Source organism: Hydra vulgaris, chromosome 09 (assembly GCF_038396675.1).
Source record: "Hydra vulgaris chromosome 09, alternate assembly HydraT2T_AEP".
NCBI classification, from domain to species: Eukaryota; Metazoa; Cnidaria; class Hydrozoa; order Anthoathecata; family Hydridae; genus Hydra; species Hydra vulgaris.
The window spans coordinates 13629401-13647008 of NC_088928.1; the positions used below are offsets into that span (position 1 = coordinate 13629401).

At 27.4% G+C, this 17608-nt stretch overlaps 1 protein-coding gene across 1 annotated transcript; it reads right to left on the bottom strand.

Annotated features, from left to right (window-relative positions):
• Positions 1 to 5354: 5354 nt before the first annotated feature.
• On the bottom strand, positions 5355 to 17505 carry LOC100209171 (metalloendopeptidase OMA1, mitochondrial). Its single transcript, XM_065804792.1, has 2 exons — positions 17322 to 17505; positions 5355 to 6670 (listed from the first exon to the last, which is right to left on the bottom strand). The coding sequence occupies exon 2, from the start codon at positions 6634 to 6636 to the stop codon at positions 5494 to 5496; it is 1143 nt and encodes a 380-aa protein (XP_065660864.1). The 5' UTR covers positions 6637 to 6670; positions 17322 to 17505; the 3' UTR covers positions 5355 to 5493.
• Positions 17506 to 17608: the final 103 nt, after the last annotated feature.

The window sequence follows — 17608 nt, forward strand, 5'->3', positions numbered from 1 at the left end:
TTGAAAGTGAACTAAACAATGTTAAAAAACTTTATTGTGAAAAAGAAGAAAAGCTCAATATTATTGAAAATAAATTAGAACTATTAAAGTCCAAAAATAAATCATTTAATGTTAGAAATTTGAATAAAAAATAAAATATCGTAATACTCATCTGGAAATTAAAAAAAATGAAATAAATTCATTAAAAAATGAAACAAAATATAAAATATCGCAATTAAAAAAAAAAATAGAAGATATTACTTCAGTTCTTGAAAATTCTGATATAAACATTTCTGAATTAAGAAACAAGAAAATAAAGCTGCAAAAAAAAGTGAGTCATTTAAAAATTATTTTGCAAAATAAAACCAACTATATTAATGACTACAATATGAAAGATGTTATAAGTTTAGAGGATGAAGTTGTTTCATTATGTAATAAGACAAACATTTTAAACGAGGAGAATCAAGAACTTCAAAAATTGGTTTTTTTGTTAGATGACGAGGAAATAATAACATTTGAAGATGGCAGATACAGCGATGACATTCGAGAAACTATCATGAAACTTCTTTCAATGAACGTGAGTATGAATAGTGTCAACGGAGTCATAAAAGTAGTATTAAACAAACTAGCAAAAAAGGGGCTATAAAATGTAGGTTAATGCAGGAAGCTTCAATTTTAGGTCAATTTCAAGTTGCTGAAGTAATGCTTGAAAATAATTTGACAAATAAAAACTCTAATATAGGCAACTGTTTGCATGGTGATGGTACTCAGAAATACCATAAGCATTATCAAAATTTTCAAATTACTACAACCAATTTTTTCTGTAAACTTCATTTGCTTGCTAATTTTGCATCTGAAACTGATAAGGTTTTGAATTCTTTTGAAAAAATTCTGCTTCAAAATGATTTTGAAACTGTTTTTGCTTTTAGTGGTAAAGAATGTGGTGCTGCAAGGTTAGTTCGTACCACATGTAAGGCATTTCATTCAAGGGGTAGTGAGGAAGCTGGTGTTGCATAATTGTTTATCAATGATTCAACACCAGCTTCCTCACTACCTCTTCTTTTCTTTCTTCTCGTATTGATAAATCTTTTTTATCATTACAAGAAGAAATTTCTTCTCGTAATGATAAAAACCTTCCTCACTACCCCATCTTTTCTTTCTTCTCGTAATGATAAATCTTTTTTTGTTCCATTTATTGGAAATCGTTTTAATATTTTATATCACAATGCAGCTGCCCTATACTGTCATAAGGATGCTATAACAGAATTTCTTAATGCTTGGTCTAACCCTAATAATTTATTAAAAGCAATTAAAGAAGACATCACAAATCTTGTATTCATTGCTGAAGTTCGTGCATTAGGTATTGTTGACAAACTACTTACTGGTCCAATGTGGCGAACTATAGAATTACTTGATAGTATTTTATTTTTAAACCCCTACCTACTTCGCTTAAAAATTAGACTTTCATCACTTTGTATGGATGCATCTTCTTTATTATTTGCTAATGGAAAAATTTTTGAGGATACTAATCTTCTTCATCAAGATGTGGTTTACACCAAACTGTTTGAATGCAATCAAAATGATGAGTTTGATTCTTTAACTGTGCAATCACTTGAAATTATTTTCCATGCGATTCTTGTTATTTTGGAACGTCAGTGTGCTGATCAGTTACCAGGTGGTAAATATTGGAATCCATCTAACTCAGTTTCTGGAGCTGCTTCTAACGTCCCTGTCACTAATAAAGCATCAGAAAGTGACTTTGCTATTTTGGATTTAATGGTTCGCACAAAACCCAATGCAAATGTTCAAACTATCCAGGCTTTGACAATATGGTCTCAGAACCAAACATTAGAATTGCTCAATGGTAAAACAAATAAAGAAAGAAAACAATTACTTGAATATTCAAGAACTAAAGTAACATTAATGAAAAGCAAATATGATGAAAGAAAAGAAGCTCTTAAAAGTTCAGTGGTTTTTATCTTTATAAATAGTATGAATCATATCTGATATGTTTATCTGTATCAATTTTGTTTATTTGTTGTTGTTTATTTGCAGCTTAACTGCACATTATTATTATAAAAAAAAAAAAAAAAAGCTCATGCAAAAATACTATTACTTTTACATGAACTGCCTATCAAGTAAAGTAAAGAATCCAGAAATGGAGGGCTAACCTTAGGCTAATTTACTATTACTTTTGCATGAACTGCCTATCAAATAAAGGAAAGAATCCAGAAATGGAGGACTAACCTTAGGCAACATGACAGCTCACTGATGGAGTGCAAAGTCCTATGGCTTACCTTCTCGTTGGTGCACTTTGTTAAGTAAGTTAGACAATTTTGTCTAATTTATGAACGGAATAGCCAAGGCAAATTATGTATAAAATTGCATAAATTTACAGATATGATGCCTGCAAAGTTTTGAATGAATTTTGAAAATTGAAATTTCTTTGTTCAAATAATTTGCAGAATATAGTCAAACTTGGGTACATTAATAGTGCAATAATTTATTTAGAAGAAAAAACGATTTAAGACATCTTTAAAAAATTTAAGACAAATAGATAGATAAGATAATCCGTATAAGTATTTCCATGACTGTTAATCTATGTTATTATGACTGTTTATTTCCATGACTGTTAATCTATGTTAATTCCATATCTGTTAATCTATGTACTCTCAATTTCCTAATACAAGAGGGAGGGGGTAATAAAAGTGTGGGTGGGGGTGGGGAGTTTAATCAAGATTTAAAAAACCGGGGGGGGGGGGGTCAGAACTTACACTGAAAGTTTTATTACTTATCAGTAACTTGTATATATTTTTTAATTTTTAAAGCTGATTTTCACTGATTTTTTTTTTTTTTAGTTTTAGATATCATTTTTTTGTTAATAACAAGTAAAAATTAATAAACGGGAGGGGGGTCTTAATAAGCTTAGGGTGGGTGGCAAAGTTTCTCAAAAATTAATAAACGCACCCCCCCTCCTTCAATTATGGACTCGAGAGTACACAATCAAATAAAGCCAAACACAATAAAATAGAACAATTCAACGAGTTTTTCATTCATTGTTTTCAAAATTTTCATAAAAGTTAAAAGCCCTAACCCCATTAAAAAATAGAAATTTATCGTAGATCTATTATCTACGATAAATTTATCGATAAAATATTATCGTAGGTGCTGAAAACAATAAATTAGTCAAAACAGTAGACTATAAGCGGTTAAATCTCTTTTTGAATTTATAATAATACTGAAATTATTAACAAGTCGCTGACTAAAATCTCTTTTGTTTGTGTAAAAATAAATTTTAGATTTATGTTTATTTTGTACGTATTTTGACATTTTCGGCCTGTTTTATTTGGGTCCACGTTGTTCAATTGATAATTTATTAAAGAAAAATAAAATTAATTTATTTTAATAAAAATAATTTAAGTTAATATTTATCATCAAAGTTTTGTTACGCTTAACGTATTATAAATTAAAACATTTGAAAATTTATTTTGTACAAAAAAATTTAAAACATATTCAAACATATTATACTGTTAATTGAATATTTCATGGTACGTCTGCGTCAACCCTCCAAAAAATTCTACTTATGAATTGTTCAAGTAATTTGGATTTACAATTTAATTTCTAATAAAATTTTATTATAAGTTAGTTTACGCAACTTTTTATGCAAGAAAAAAAAAGATAAAAACGTTTTTTTTTGGGTGCCAAAAATTTAACGAGATACTTTAAGAAAATATTTCATAAAATATCTATGAATTGAAAATATTAAAACACGTATATCTTTGGAACTAAATAAGCTACAGAGGTGGTTGAAACCATTTTGAAAATGAAATATAATAAGAAATATAATGCATTTAATATAAAAAATATTTACATTCGCTATAAATATTGCCTAAACTCCCTATGTAAATAAATTATTTGTGTTTTATTTATTATTCATCAGAAATCTCAATTAAATTTTTCGCAAACAAAATAAAAGAAAGTTTTAATTGACACCTTTTAGGATTTTTCCAGTTGCCTGAACCTCAAACGCCTTTTTCATGACTTTTTATATTTTATTGGTATTATATTATTATTTCCAGCCTTAAATTATAAAGTATAATAGGACTGCAAAATTCAAAGAACTTTGTATTCTTTATACTTTTCTCAATTAAAACTTTCATGTTCTAAATTACATCTTTCATGTCCTAAATTACATCTTACGTTTCTTAATTACAACTTTTATCTTCTAAATTACAACTTTCATGTTCTAAATTACATCTTACATTTCTCAATTACGACTTCCATGTTCTTAATTACATCTTACGTTTCTTAATTACATCTTTCATGTTCTAAATTACATCTTACGTTTCTTAATTACAACTTTTATCTTCTCAATTACATCTTACGTTTCTTAATTACAACTTTCAAGTTCTCAATTACATCTTGAAAAGATGTAGAACAGATTTAAAAAAGAAAACAAAATTCGTTAGCAACAAATATTCAAGTAGTTTAAATATATCTTAATAACTTTATAATGAATTTTAAGTTAATGAAAGGTGAAAATAATGAAATGTCCAAAAATGCAATCTTGTCAATCAAGTCCCATTACTTCCGTAGGGGAACGCAATGAAAACTTTTAATTGTCTATTTAATTTAAAATTGTTTATAAAACAGGTGAGAGGGAAGTTGATTTCTGTTCATGTAACACTTTTAATAATAATGTTGATGATCGTTGAATAAAAAACATGCAAATGTAAATTTCAACATAAATGCTCGTATTGTTTTATTTTTGAAACATAACGAAAATAAAACAATGAGAAAGATTTTAAATGAAAAAATGAAATGAGAAACATTTTAATAACACAAGCGTCATTCAAGTTAATTAATGAAATTATGTTATTCTATCGTCACAATCATTTCACAACCGCCTTAGTCATTTTTCTATGTTTTGAGAAAATTAAAAAAAAACACTATTTTTTCTCTTAAATCACAATAAAACAAATAATAATAAAAAAAACTATTTTTTGATTGGTTTAAAACAAAGATAATTTGTCATATAATAGAAGACTGTGAAACTAGACAATCAAATATTAACTCAAAAACCCCCTAAATGACTTAGATGATTGTGATCGTGACGATATGTTAAAAAAAAAAAAACTTAAAAAAGATGCAGAGGATCAAGAGAGTCAAGAACCAATCAAAAATATAATACAACTAAAACAGGAACAATGGGTACAATTTTTTTTTGTTAAAATAAAAATCAATATAATCATTTTAAATTAAGCTTTCTCATTTCAACATTTAGACTAAGCTTTGAAATAAAAATGGATAATATTATTTTCCTAGTATAAAATGTGTTTACAGGCCTTAAAAATCGTCTGCCAAAAAACAACAAATTTTGTTTTGAATATATTCTTTTATTTAAATATTAAATGTTTTGTCAACAATGTATATAAAAAAATTTTAAATTGTTAAAAAGTATGCGAAATTGATAAAAATAAATATTACCTATCTATAAAATAATTATGTACATTACTATTTGTTTTGAACAGCTTCAAAAAACTTATTTAGTTGTGGACATTTTTGTTGTTCTCTTATATTTAGAGCAATTGGAAGAATATTGTTTAACCAAATGAGTCGGTTTTCACTTGATGGATGTGTAGATAGCCAATCAGGTGTTTGTTTTGTATCAGTCTTATGCATTCTTTCCCAAAACTTTGGCAAATACCTAACATCAAAACATGCTCGAGCTGCTATATGCATGCCAATTTCATCAGCTTCACGCTCAAGTTGACGCGAATAAGGCAAACTCAGTAGAATGTCTTTTATAGTATATTCAAACCAAGAAGCAACTAAAGCTAAACCACTGGTTGGTATAACAGCAGATAAGCCACCGAGAATAATTAACGACAAAAAATTAAAAAAACCAGAATGGCTTACGGATTCCGATGAATGCTTTAATATTGCATGCGCCATCTCATGAGCTAGTATACCAGCAAGTTCGTGTTCATTTTGTATAGCAGCTAGCATTCCGGTAAATACAAAAATGTGGCCGTTAGCCAACACAAACGCATTCACTTCATCATTATTGATGACATTTATTTTCCATTTAAGCGCATTTGTTTCAGGACTAACGTTACACTCTAGAATTTTATTTGCAACACGAGACACTTTGTCATGCAATGTATGACTCACCGGTAGACGAAGGTCTGAAAATGCAAGAATAAGGTCTTCACTATGCGAATCTGCAATTTTTTGCATTTGATCATCGCTCAATACGACAAATCTACGACGACCAGTTACAGGTGTCTCCTCAAGATGAGTCACATAAAATGCACTGGGTATAACTACTGCAACAACAGAAGTCAAAAAAATAAAACCACGATTCTTGTTTAAATTTACCCAAGACTTACGTAGTAATCTCCCACCTAAGAAAAATCCAACACGATATGAAGACGAGATAAGCTTTGTCAAAATAGGACTAAGTATAACGCGATATAAAGACGAGGTCAGCTTTACCAAAACAAAACTAAAACTAGGTAGTGCTTTATTGCAATTAGTTGTGTGTAGACATTTTAAACTGTGTGGTTGAAGAATTAAATTCTTTCCAAAACGTGGTTTAGATAATTGATTACATAAAATCGTTCCAAATAAACGAATTTTCAAGCAGCGACTCATCTTCGCATAATGTTATCGTTTTATTAGTAAATAACTATTTAACGAAAAAAAAAAAAGAAACATGACAATGTTAATCAAAATCATTTTAATCAAAAAGTTATATACCAAAAAAATTAAACATTTAAAAAATTGGAAATTTAGTAATACTTTCATTTTATATTAATGTAAAAAACCATAATATATTAAATACTAAACCAAAAGAAGGTATAGTATTCAATATAATATGGCTTTTACCGCCAGCCTACGGCCTTAATATCACTGACAATGAAAATGTGACCATGATTTTTTTCAAAATTCGATTACTGACTTTAATTTTAAACATTAATTTGTTTTAAACCAGCAAAAGGTTTAACAAAAGGATTTTTTATTTTTAATGTTATGAAAAATTTATGCCTTTGGGAAAGAGAGGTTATTTTTGTAATAAATAATGCGTACGTACGCAGGGAGGAGGGATCATTTATAGCATTCAGATGAATACATGGGGGAAGCAAGGGTCCTAAATCAGTGGTTTTACTGCGTACGTACTTTATGGACGCCTCCAAACTTAATATTTATTTCTTTTTAGTTAAGGTTGCCTGCAACATATTTTTATTTTAATTCAACATTAAGCGATTACAGTGGCGTAGCAAGGGTGGAACCTAAAAACTTATCTGTTTCGATCCCTACTAGAATACCATAACACATTAATTGATGCTTTTTTAAAAATAAATTTATATTTTTATCTACAACGACTTAGCATGTCTTTAGTCTCTAAGATTTTTTTTGTAAGAACACTTGTTTCTAAGAGATCATCGAGAAGATTCTGGCAATAAAGATCAAGAAGAAACTACTGGAAATAGATGAAATTTTTTAGAACTAGTTCATTTGTTGGCAAAATATGACCCCATGCAGTCTTGAAAATTCAGTTCCTATTATAGTTACATTGCTGCGAGTGTTTTTTACAATTGCTGTTAGTGTGGCTAGTTGTGAGAGAAATTTTTCAAAACGATAACTGATATAAAATTACCTTAGATCTACAATGCGTACGATCTTGAACCTGATCTCTCTGCTGTGATAGCTTGGAGCTTAAAGAAGCTGGTAAATGTTAACCCAAACAAAACTCAGCTATTAAACGAGAAATTATTTCAATATTGTTGATATTTTTATATTGATGAATGGCTGCACTTTTACTGAGTTCTCAACTTCACGCTTTCTCAGATTATCTTTCACTACTGACATAGCGTGGTAACCACATTTATAATTAATTGCAATATCATCATGGAAAGAGTTTTACCTCGTTTTTTTCTCAATTTTGAAATTTTTTGTTTTTTTTCCTCCTTCAAAATTTGTATTTTTCTATTACCTGATACCATTACCATTAGTCTATATCTAATATACAATAAAATATATTACTTTACATATCACACTATTATATATATATATATATATATATATATATATTATATATATATATATATATATATATATATATATATATCCCTCTCATTAAAAACCTGTCAATAAATATTCATAAATACTAGGTTTATGACGCTACGAATTATTAAGTAAGTAGTAATTATTAATCCATAAGAAGCATTTAATGAATTTAACTGTTGCTAAACTCAATGCTATCCACGCCAATATATATTTAAGTTTCTTTTCCTTTTCTTTAAAAATTACAGTGCCTCTAGCCATTTAATGCAGAAGTAGAGGTATTTAAATTTATATATCTTCATATATCTTCATTCTAAAAAACAAGTAATTGTGTTGATCCGATCGTATTCTAGTGTATTAGAGTTTTTCTTTATAAACCAAAGTTTACAAAAAAGCAAAAATTAGTTGTGTAAAAAAAAAAAAACATTAGTAACGATAATCATAAAAACCTTATAAAAAATAAGTTTTTTATAAACATTTCCTATGCATGTATGATATATACTCTATGATGATCTTAAATTCAAGTCTTAAATAAAAAACACTTCTTCTTTAAAAGCTTAAAAACTTGAATTTCATAAAAAGCAAAATCTTATGTTTTTTTTTTTTTGAAACTCAGGTTGATAAGCTATATTGACCTTTTATATATCTAAAAGATAGATAGATCAGGGCCGACGACGCCGAGGAAGGGTAATATTTGCTATTGTTATGAGATAATGGTGATGGAAATATACTGCTAGGAAGAGTACTTTAAAAAATAAAACTTTGATATAAAAGTCTGTTGATTTTATTAAAATCAAATAAATCATAAATAATAAAACCTAAAAACAATTTCAATTGTTAAAAATATCACATCTGTCAAAATATCAAAACTGCTAAAAAAAAAGAATTTAAAAAATTAATTTATTTAATTTGTTTTGCATGCAGTATTTTCTGCATAGTCATATTAGCCTGCTACGCTTTGCAGCTTTAACGAAATATTTTTAGAAAGATGGAAAAATCTTAGATTATATTTACCTAAGCCCAGGATTGATCCCAGGATTTTTATTACCTTTTCTTGAAAGATACTTTTATATAATTTTTTATATCATTTTAGTAAAGTTTAAAAAAATTAATAACATAATACATAAATATACACAGTTGTGGACAAAATAATACTAGTGTTTAGCAAAACAATTATTTATAATGGAATTTTTTTTTGAGATTTAGTAACTCTTCCTGATGATCCAGCAATGGTGAAACTTAAAGTAGAAGATAAAAGTTAGATAAGTGTTTTTTACTAATATATATATATATATATATATAATATATATATATATATATATATATATATATATATATACATATACATATATATATAATATATATATATATATATATAATATATATATATATATATATATATATATATATATATATATATATATATATTATATATTATATTACCCTTATATATATATATATATATATATATATATATATATATATATATATATATATATATATATATATATATATATATATATATATATATATATATATATATATATATATATATATATATATATATATATATATATATATATATATATATATATATATATATATATATATATATATATATATATATATATATATATATATATATATATGTTAGGGTAAGTCGATTTTTAAGGTAAAATGAACTTTTTATAATTTCGAAAAAAGAGTAGTGAAAAAATATATCTTCGCCATTTTTTAAGAAAAGTGATATTTTCAAAAATGAAATCATTTTATTGCTTGGTAAATTTTGATTCTTAATTCACTTATTTTGGTTATTACCAATAATTTGCAAGTTTTCATTTTTTTCTTTGAAAAGTAATTAATGCGTCATAAAAACGGACCAAAAGGAAAGCACCGGAAACATTTTGACATAAAAATGTCAAAAAGAACAAGGAATGAATTATCTATTAAAATGAGCAATCTTGTAGGAAGTGGAAAAGAACTTTATACATCTGAGCTTCCAACAGCTAGAGATATGCTAAGATATGGTATATTTTTAAGATAAATTAATGATAAAAATGTTAGGAACTATACTTTAGATCATCTAGTTACTGATATGTTATCCGCTTTACTTGGCCAATGGTTGAAAGCAAATGCACTTTTTACATATCCTATTATTATTCATGAAAAAACAATTTTCAAAAAACTTAAGTGTTTATGGAAATCAGCTGTTGATTTTAGTATTAAACGTAGTAAAAAAGCTGAAAAAGAAAGATTTAGTTTAAAGTTAGACAATCTTGTGGACATCTTATTTTGCAAATGTAAACTAATCCTTTGTAAAGAGTACAAATGTGATTCAGAATGTATGAAAAAAATTCATATAAAGTGTAAATGTAAGAGAGATGAAAAAATACCGATTTTAGAGCTTCAGTTCATCCACTATCAGAGGACTAAAATTGGCAGTTTTAGAACTTTCCATATTGGTGGTGCAGATAGGAAAGAATCCAAAAGAATTAAAATAAAACAACAAAAACAAAGAACAATGAAAACAAATAAAGAAGAAAAGGTAACTACTTAAGTAGAAAGCTTGAACATCTACATCACATACTCAAACATATGTATGTGTATATATATATTATATTATATATATACATATATATATATATATATATATATATATATATATATATATATATATATATATATATATATATATATATATATTACTTATTTTAAAGCCAGATGAAACATTCAATCAAATAGAACAAATCGATTGCATGCACAAGAATGAATCCTAATTTCTTTTATTGCCACATATTGAGCAAGTAAGTTTAAAACTATTAGTTGTATACAATATTAGTTTAAATACAGATTAAAAATATAAACAATTTATTTAATTTTACAGGATTATGAGTATAGTGAAAATGTTCAAGCAATTTATATAAACAGCTGCTCTTCATCATTTAAAGATGGCAGTGGTCAGAAAACAATCCAAAGTGATAATCAAACTCAATGTAAATTTTCTCTGAATCAAACATGTTCAGTTTATAATACCATGAGTATTGAAAATATTGCTCTGGACAGTATGAGACACCAAACAAGTTTAAGAGAAACTGCTGAAATAGCCACAGCAACTTTGATAGATGCAAAGATTATAAGCACGAGTGATTGCCATCTTATTATAGATCATAACAAGGTAAAAAGGGCTCAGGAAAAATTGGCAAAAGAATTAAATAATCAGTTTGAGGTATACCTAGAAAAAAACTATGTGTCATGTCTTTTTTTTGACGGGAGAGTAGATGCCACAAAAATATTTATAGAGGTAAATGAAAGAAGTTTTCCTAGTCTGATTAAAGAAGAACATTACTCTGTTGTAAAAGACCCTGGTGGTGACTATCTTTTTCATTTTGTTCCAGATATGACCAATAATAAAAAGAAAGCTGAAGTTATTGCAGATCACATAGTTGACTGGTTAAACAGGAAAAATCAAAATCAAAATTTCATGGCTATTGGAGGAGATAGCACAAATGTCAATACTGGTTGGGCAGGCGGAGTCATGCAATGGGTAAAAAAAACATTAAATAGAAGATTAGTTTGGATTGTTTGTGATCTACATACTGGTGAACTAGGGTTAAGACTATTAATTAAACATTTAGATGGTCCAATGCTTTTTCATAATAAATAGTCAGAACCACTTGGGAAAATGCTTGACACAGCAACTGGGATTGAAATCAATATCAACTTTGTTAAAATAAATTTAGGCCCTCCTTTGATTTATCTCAGTCAGAAGATTGTTAAAGATTTAAGCACTGACCAAAGTTATGCTTATCAAATTTGTCAAGCAATAAAGACTGGAGATCTGCCTATCAAGTTAGCAATGCTGGAAATTGGACCAGTCTGTTACAGTAGATGGCTAACAACAGCAATTCGATTTTGCAGAATTTGGGTGTCTAATCATGACCTTACTGGTACAAACCTAGATAATTTAAAAATAATTGTGAACTTTATTGTTAGTGTTTATATACCTAACTGGTTTAATATTAAAGTTTATTCAAGTTGGGTTGAGGGACCTAGACATGTCTTGTATCAACTAGAGTTACTTAGAACTCAGAGTAACAATTTTTTAGATATCGTTATGCCAACAATTAGACGATCAATGTGGTATGCACATTCTGAAGCAATTTTACAATCCATGCTTTGCAGCAAAAATGCAGAAGAAAGAAAAGAAGCTGTAAACAGAATTCTTACTATACGAGGAATAGGAGATGAGGTAACTCAAGTTGGAGATGGTAGTCTCAGAGTAAGAAGAACACCAGAAATAAATCCTAATGCTAAACAGCTATCAGACCTTATAACATGGAATTTAAGTGTCACTGAGCCTCCACTTACCTGCCCTCTTACATCTGCCACAATCAAAGAGTTTTTAAACTATCCTATGGAAGTTCCTCACTGGAATTCTCATACGCAGTCAGTTGAAAGATGTGTCAAATTGGTAACTGAAGCTGCAAGCCATGTTTACACACATGAGCAAAGAGAATCATATATACGTGGTCAGCTTGTAGGTAGACATTTAATGTCATGAAATAGAAGCAAAAAAGATATGGCAACCCTTGTAAAAACTGTAGGGAAGTGGATAAAGACTTTCAAAAATGTTTAAATAGCTAAAAACTTCGACCTTTATTGTTATAGATACTTTTTCATTCTTTTACTTTTTTCCTACGCCTATGCATGGTGTACGTCGTACACCATGCGAATTGATAAAAAAAGTTATCAGCGCAATTTCATAAACAAATTTAAATATAATGACTAACGTCTAAAACGACCAAAAATGTAAAATATTGAAATCAAAATTTACGGAGCTAGCACTTATTAGAATTTGGTTTTGAAAGTTTCCCTGTAGTTAACTAATCGTAAACTTACATTTTTTTACTACTCTTTTTTAATATTTGAAAAAAAAAAAATCGACACACCCTAATATACAGGGTGGTCCATAATTAGTGTCCCATCTTAAAGACTCAATTCCTTCAAAACTAGGAATGGAAAACACATAAAACTTTTTGATAAACAATTTATTAACAATATCAAATAAAATTTAAAGATTTTTTTCGAAATGTCGACCATCGGCTTTCACACAAGCTTCAAGACGCTTTGGAAAGTCATCTACGGTGGCACGCAAGTAGGCGGGTGAAAGCGAATCCCATGCTTTTTGAAGCGCTTTCTTCAGAGAATCAATCGTTTTATGCGGTTTTTTGCACGCTTCAGCTTCCAGAACACTCCACACTGAGTAATCCATTGGATTGCAGTCGGGACTACTTGGAGGCCACTCATTGTGCTTGATGAAATCGGGGGTGTTTCGGCCGAGCCAATCTTGCACAATTTTGGCTTTGTGGGCTGGAGCACTATCCTGCATGAATGTCCAACAATGTCTACGAAACTCCTTTTGACTCCATGGAAGTATTTCTTTGATCAAAACGTCATTCAGATAGTTTTGGGCTTTTACTTTAACGCCTTGTTGAACAAAAATCAATGGTGTCTTCTTGGTGGCACTGATACCCGCGAACACCATTACTAAAAGAGGATGTGCTGCCTTTTGTATTGTGATATTAGGCTTTGAGGAAGCGTAGACACGATCATTCTGCACATTGTGATGTTGTTGAACTGTAAAAATCTTCTCGTCTGTGAAAACGATGTTGAGATGAGCGTTGTTGGCGAAACGGGCGAGGAGATCCTTGCAGCGATCCTTGCGCTTCTGCTTTGATGCCTGAGACAAAAGCTGTGCAGGATTTTTCTTGTAAGCTGTAAAATTTAGATAATCCTTGGTAATTCTTCCAAGAGAACTTCGAGAAATTTGGAGCTGTTTGGCCATTTGTCGCATACTGCGTTCTGGGTTGCGGCGCACCCGTTCACGAACTTGCTTGATTTTTGCATCAGTCACCACGGAGCGCTTTCTTCCTTTGCGTGGACGATCTGACATTGTTCTCAATGCTTTGAAGCGTTGAATTGTTCTATAAACAAGCTTTCGCGGCACTTTGAGTCTAGTCTGGATGTCGCGTGCTGAAACTCCTTTCTCATGAAAATCAATAATACTTTGCCGATATGGTGATGGTCTTGTCATTGCTAAAAAAACAAGTAAAGTGAGTGAAGGCAGCAGTAAATAGATCAAAATATATAATAATATCAAAAACCAAAGCAAAATTAATAGTTTTCCATCCCTAGTTTTCAAGGAATTGCTTTTTTAAGATGGGACACTAATTATGAGCCACCCTGTATATATATATATATATATATATATATATATATATATATATATATATATATATATATATATATATATATATATATATATATATCAACAATTGCTATCCAAGGATGCATTTTTCTAATAATCATATTTGCACTCTTATTCTAAAAATGTGCACGGAAAAAGTATGTTCAGATTAAACCATGGCTCAACACGCAAAATTTAAAAAAAAACCGGGGGTCGATATTTGAAAATCATTATTACAAATATAATCTGTTTTAAACACATTATGCTTTAATTAACATCTCCTGTTATAAAATAACTGAACAATATAACAGATGTTGTAAAGATTTATATAAATTTGTTAAAACAATTTTTAAACCTTTTAAAATTTTTAATAATAAATTTTGTTTTATTGGTTCAATTTGTAAAATTGCCAAATAAAAATTAGGCAGGTTTGAACTCAGGTAAAAAAAAAATAACTAAATACATTTTCGTAAGGGTAACTACACGTTACATAAAAATATATTTTATCGCTATCAAGAAATAAAGAACCCAGTGGGCACAGGAAGTAAAAAGACATCTTTTGGATGTCTTTTGAAGGTTCAAAAGATGTCTTTTTTAGGTCCCGTGCCCACGGGTAATACTTTTAAAGTCATAAAACAGAAAATTTAGGGTATAATAAAAATACAATTATCAAATGAATAAGAACAAAAGTGCCAACGAATAGCTGACAACAATAAAAATTAAACAACTTTAAAATTTGATTAAAGATGATTGAAAAATATTGGACAAAATATTGCCATGATGTAATTGTACCAACTCCAAACTTAAGTATATTCATTTATTTTAAATAAGAATGTTTTGCAAAAAATCACAATTCTAGACTGGGAACTAAATATTGTAAAATGTTTTACCCCAGACCCTGAGGGTAATGAATAATATATATATATATATATATATATATATATATATATATATATATATATATATATATATATATATATATTTATAGTCTTATACTAAACTTAAATTTATCTAAAGATTTTTAATTTCATGTAGCAGTCTTTTTAGTTATGAACATGCAAAGTTACCACCTATTCTAAGTTTAAAGTATAAATATTAAAGCTGATTAAATTATTTTAGAGAGTTTAACCATTTTTTATTAGTCAGGCATATTAAATTTACTTTTAAACGAGTTTTATAATTATAATATAAATAATATTTTATATTATAAAACTATATAAACTTTTTTTTTAATTGTTTTTTATTCTAATTAAACTGGTAAATAAAATAATTTAGTTGTAGCTTTGTTATATAAATTTTACTCTTTGGATAATTATTGATTATAATAAATAATGATTTAAACAAATTGAACTTTTATTCAACAGCTCAGAATATTTTACTTAAATAAGCATGACTTCTAAATATTGTTTTCATGTTCAAATATTATATAAGTAGATTGTTGACAACTTATTGAGTATTTAAGCTTAGCGAGTACTGTAAAGTACTGACTAACTTTAAATGCTCCATTATTTTCGAGAAAAATTCCTTTCAGGAAAAAATAAGCAACTTTGTAATGATCTTTTAATTTAAAACTAAGGCTTTGGCAAAGTTTTTTATAAACTTTAGAAGAAACTAAAAATTACCGCCTAAAACACTTAATTTTAAAATAAAACTATTAATGGATAAAAATTAGTAGTAAACCTATGTTTTATAATATTCCCTTAATTAATATATCTCTATGATGTAAAATTAATAAATTTAATTATATAAAATATATATAATAAATTGTATATATATAATAATTATATAATAAATTCAATAACATAAAATTGTTAAATTTGCGCTCTGCTAACATTGATCCTATTGCGCCTATGCTAAAATCGCTATTCTGATCTTATTACCCTTTTTGTAAAAAGTATTAGAGTTTGTAACTTAGTACCAGTTGCAGTAAGTAAAAGTATTGTAAATTAGGAAAAAATTGCGGAAAAAAAACAACAACAACAAAAAACATTTGTCAAAAATTGTTTTTTAAATAAAATGAAAATATTTTTTATTTACTAAAATAGAGCTATCATATAATATCATTTTAAAATGAAACTTCTTTATTTTAAGTTTCTGATCTATAAATGAGACAACAAAACAAAGAAAAACAAGCAAAATACAAGAAAAAAAACTTTATTTTTATTTTAAACTGAGTTTCTGACACAATCAAAATATTTCAAATAGCATAAATTACTTAAAATTATATATAGTTATCATAAAATTAGTTAAAATCATGTTTCTTAAAATTTAGGCTTTTCAGTCTCAGAATTCTTACTTTTTTTGATAAAAGTAAAAAAAAGTAAAAAGAAATATGAAAGCAAAATGACTAGATGTTTTTTAATTTAAAAAAATATAACAGTAATAATATATATATAAAGAATATATATTTCTAATTTAAAAGAATAAAAAAAAGAAAAAGAACTGAAAGCGCAATGATTACATGTTTTTTAATTTAAAAGAATATAACGACTGCCCAAGATATGGGCATAACTATTTTATTTTTAATGTTTAATAATTTATTAATTTTTATTTTAATCCAGACTAGTGCAGAATTTAATGCAGATATTGATGACTTTATGCAGTCATAATAATGTGTATATACTTAATTCCAATGTTATATGTATATACTTAACTCATATGTTATTATTTTACAATGCATTTGGAACGAAAAAAATTTAATGCATGTCTGCATAAAATGCTATGTCATCCTAAAAAAGACACGCATCAAATGATTTCAGTATTGCAATCATTATTCATAAAATAAAAAAGATTAAGAAAAAGGCTTAAGTTGACTATATAGGATTAAAAAAAAAATTGCATATAAAATTACAAATTTAATTTTACTGCTAGAGATTAATATAACTAAAAAAAACTGGTTTTAAATTTAAAACATTCTTTATACCTGATATTTCAATTTTGCGAAGTTTTAAATGAGTCCCAGATATGTTTTTTTAGTAAAATACTTCCAAAATTTTTCCTTTAGTAAAATACTTTCTATTTTTACCTCTAGTAAAATGCTTTCAAGACTTATCCTTCAGACTTCCCAGATAGGTTCTTCAGCAAAATACATTGAGTTAGTGAGATTTAATCATTTTATCAAACAGTTTAACATTTTTTATAGTGAGCCATTGTTAACCAAAAGTTAGATTTGTATATTTTTCTAAAAATTGACAAAAAATTTTTATTATTACACCTTAACAGTTCAATAAAACAGAGTAATTTCACTAAATTAGGCATTAATCAGCATAAATTAAGCATTAGTAAGAATAAAATGCTATAAAATGTTAAAAA

Coding starts and splice junctions, on each gene's coding strand:
- LOC100209171 (XM_065804792.1), bottom strand. CDS start 6,636: ATGAGTCGCTGCTTGAAAATTCGTTTATTTGGAACGATTTTATGTAAT.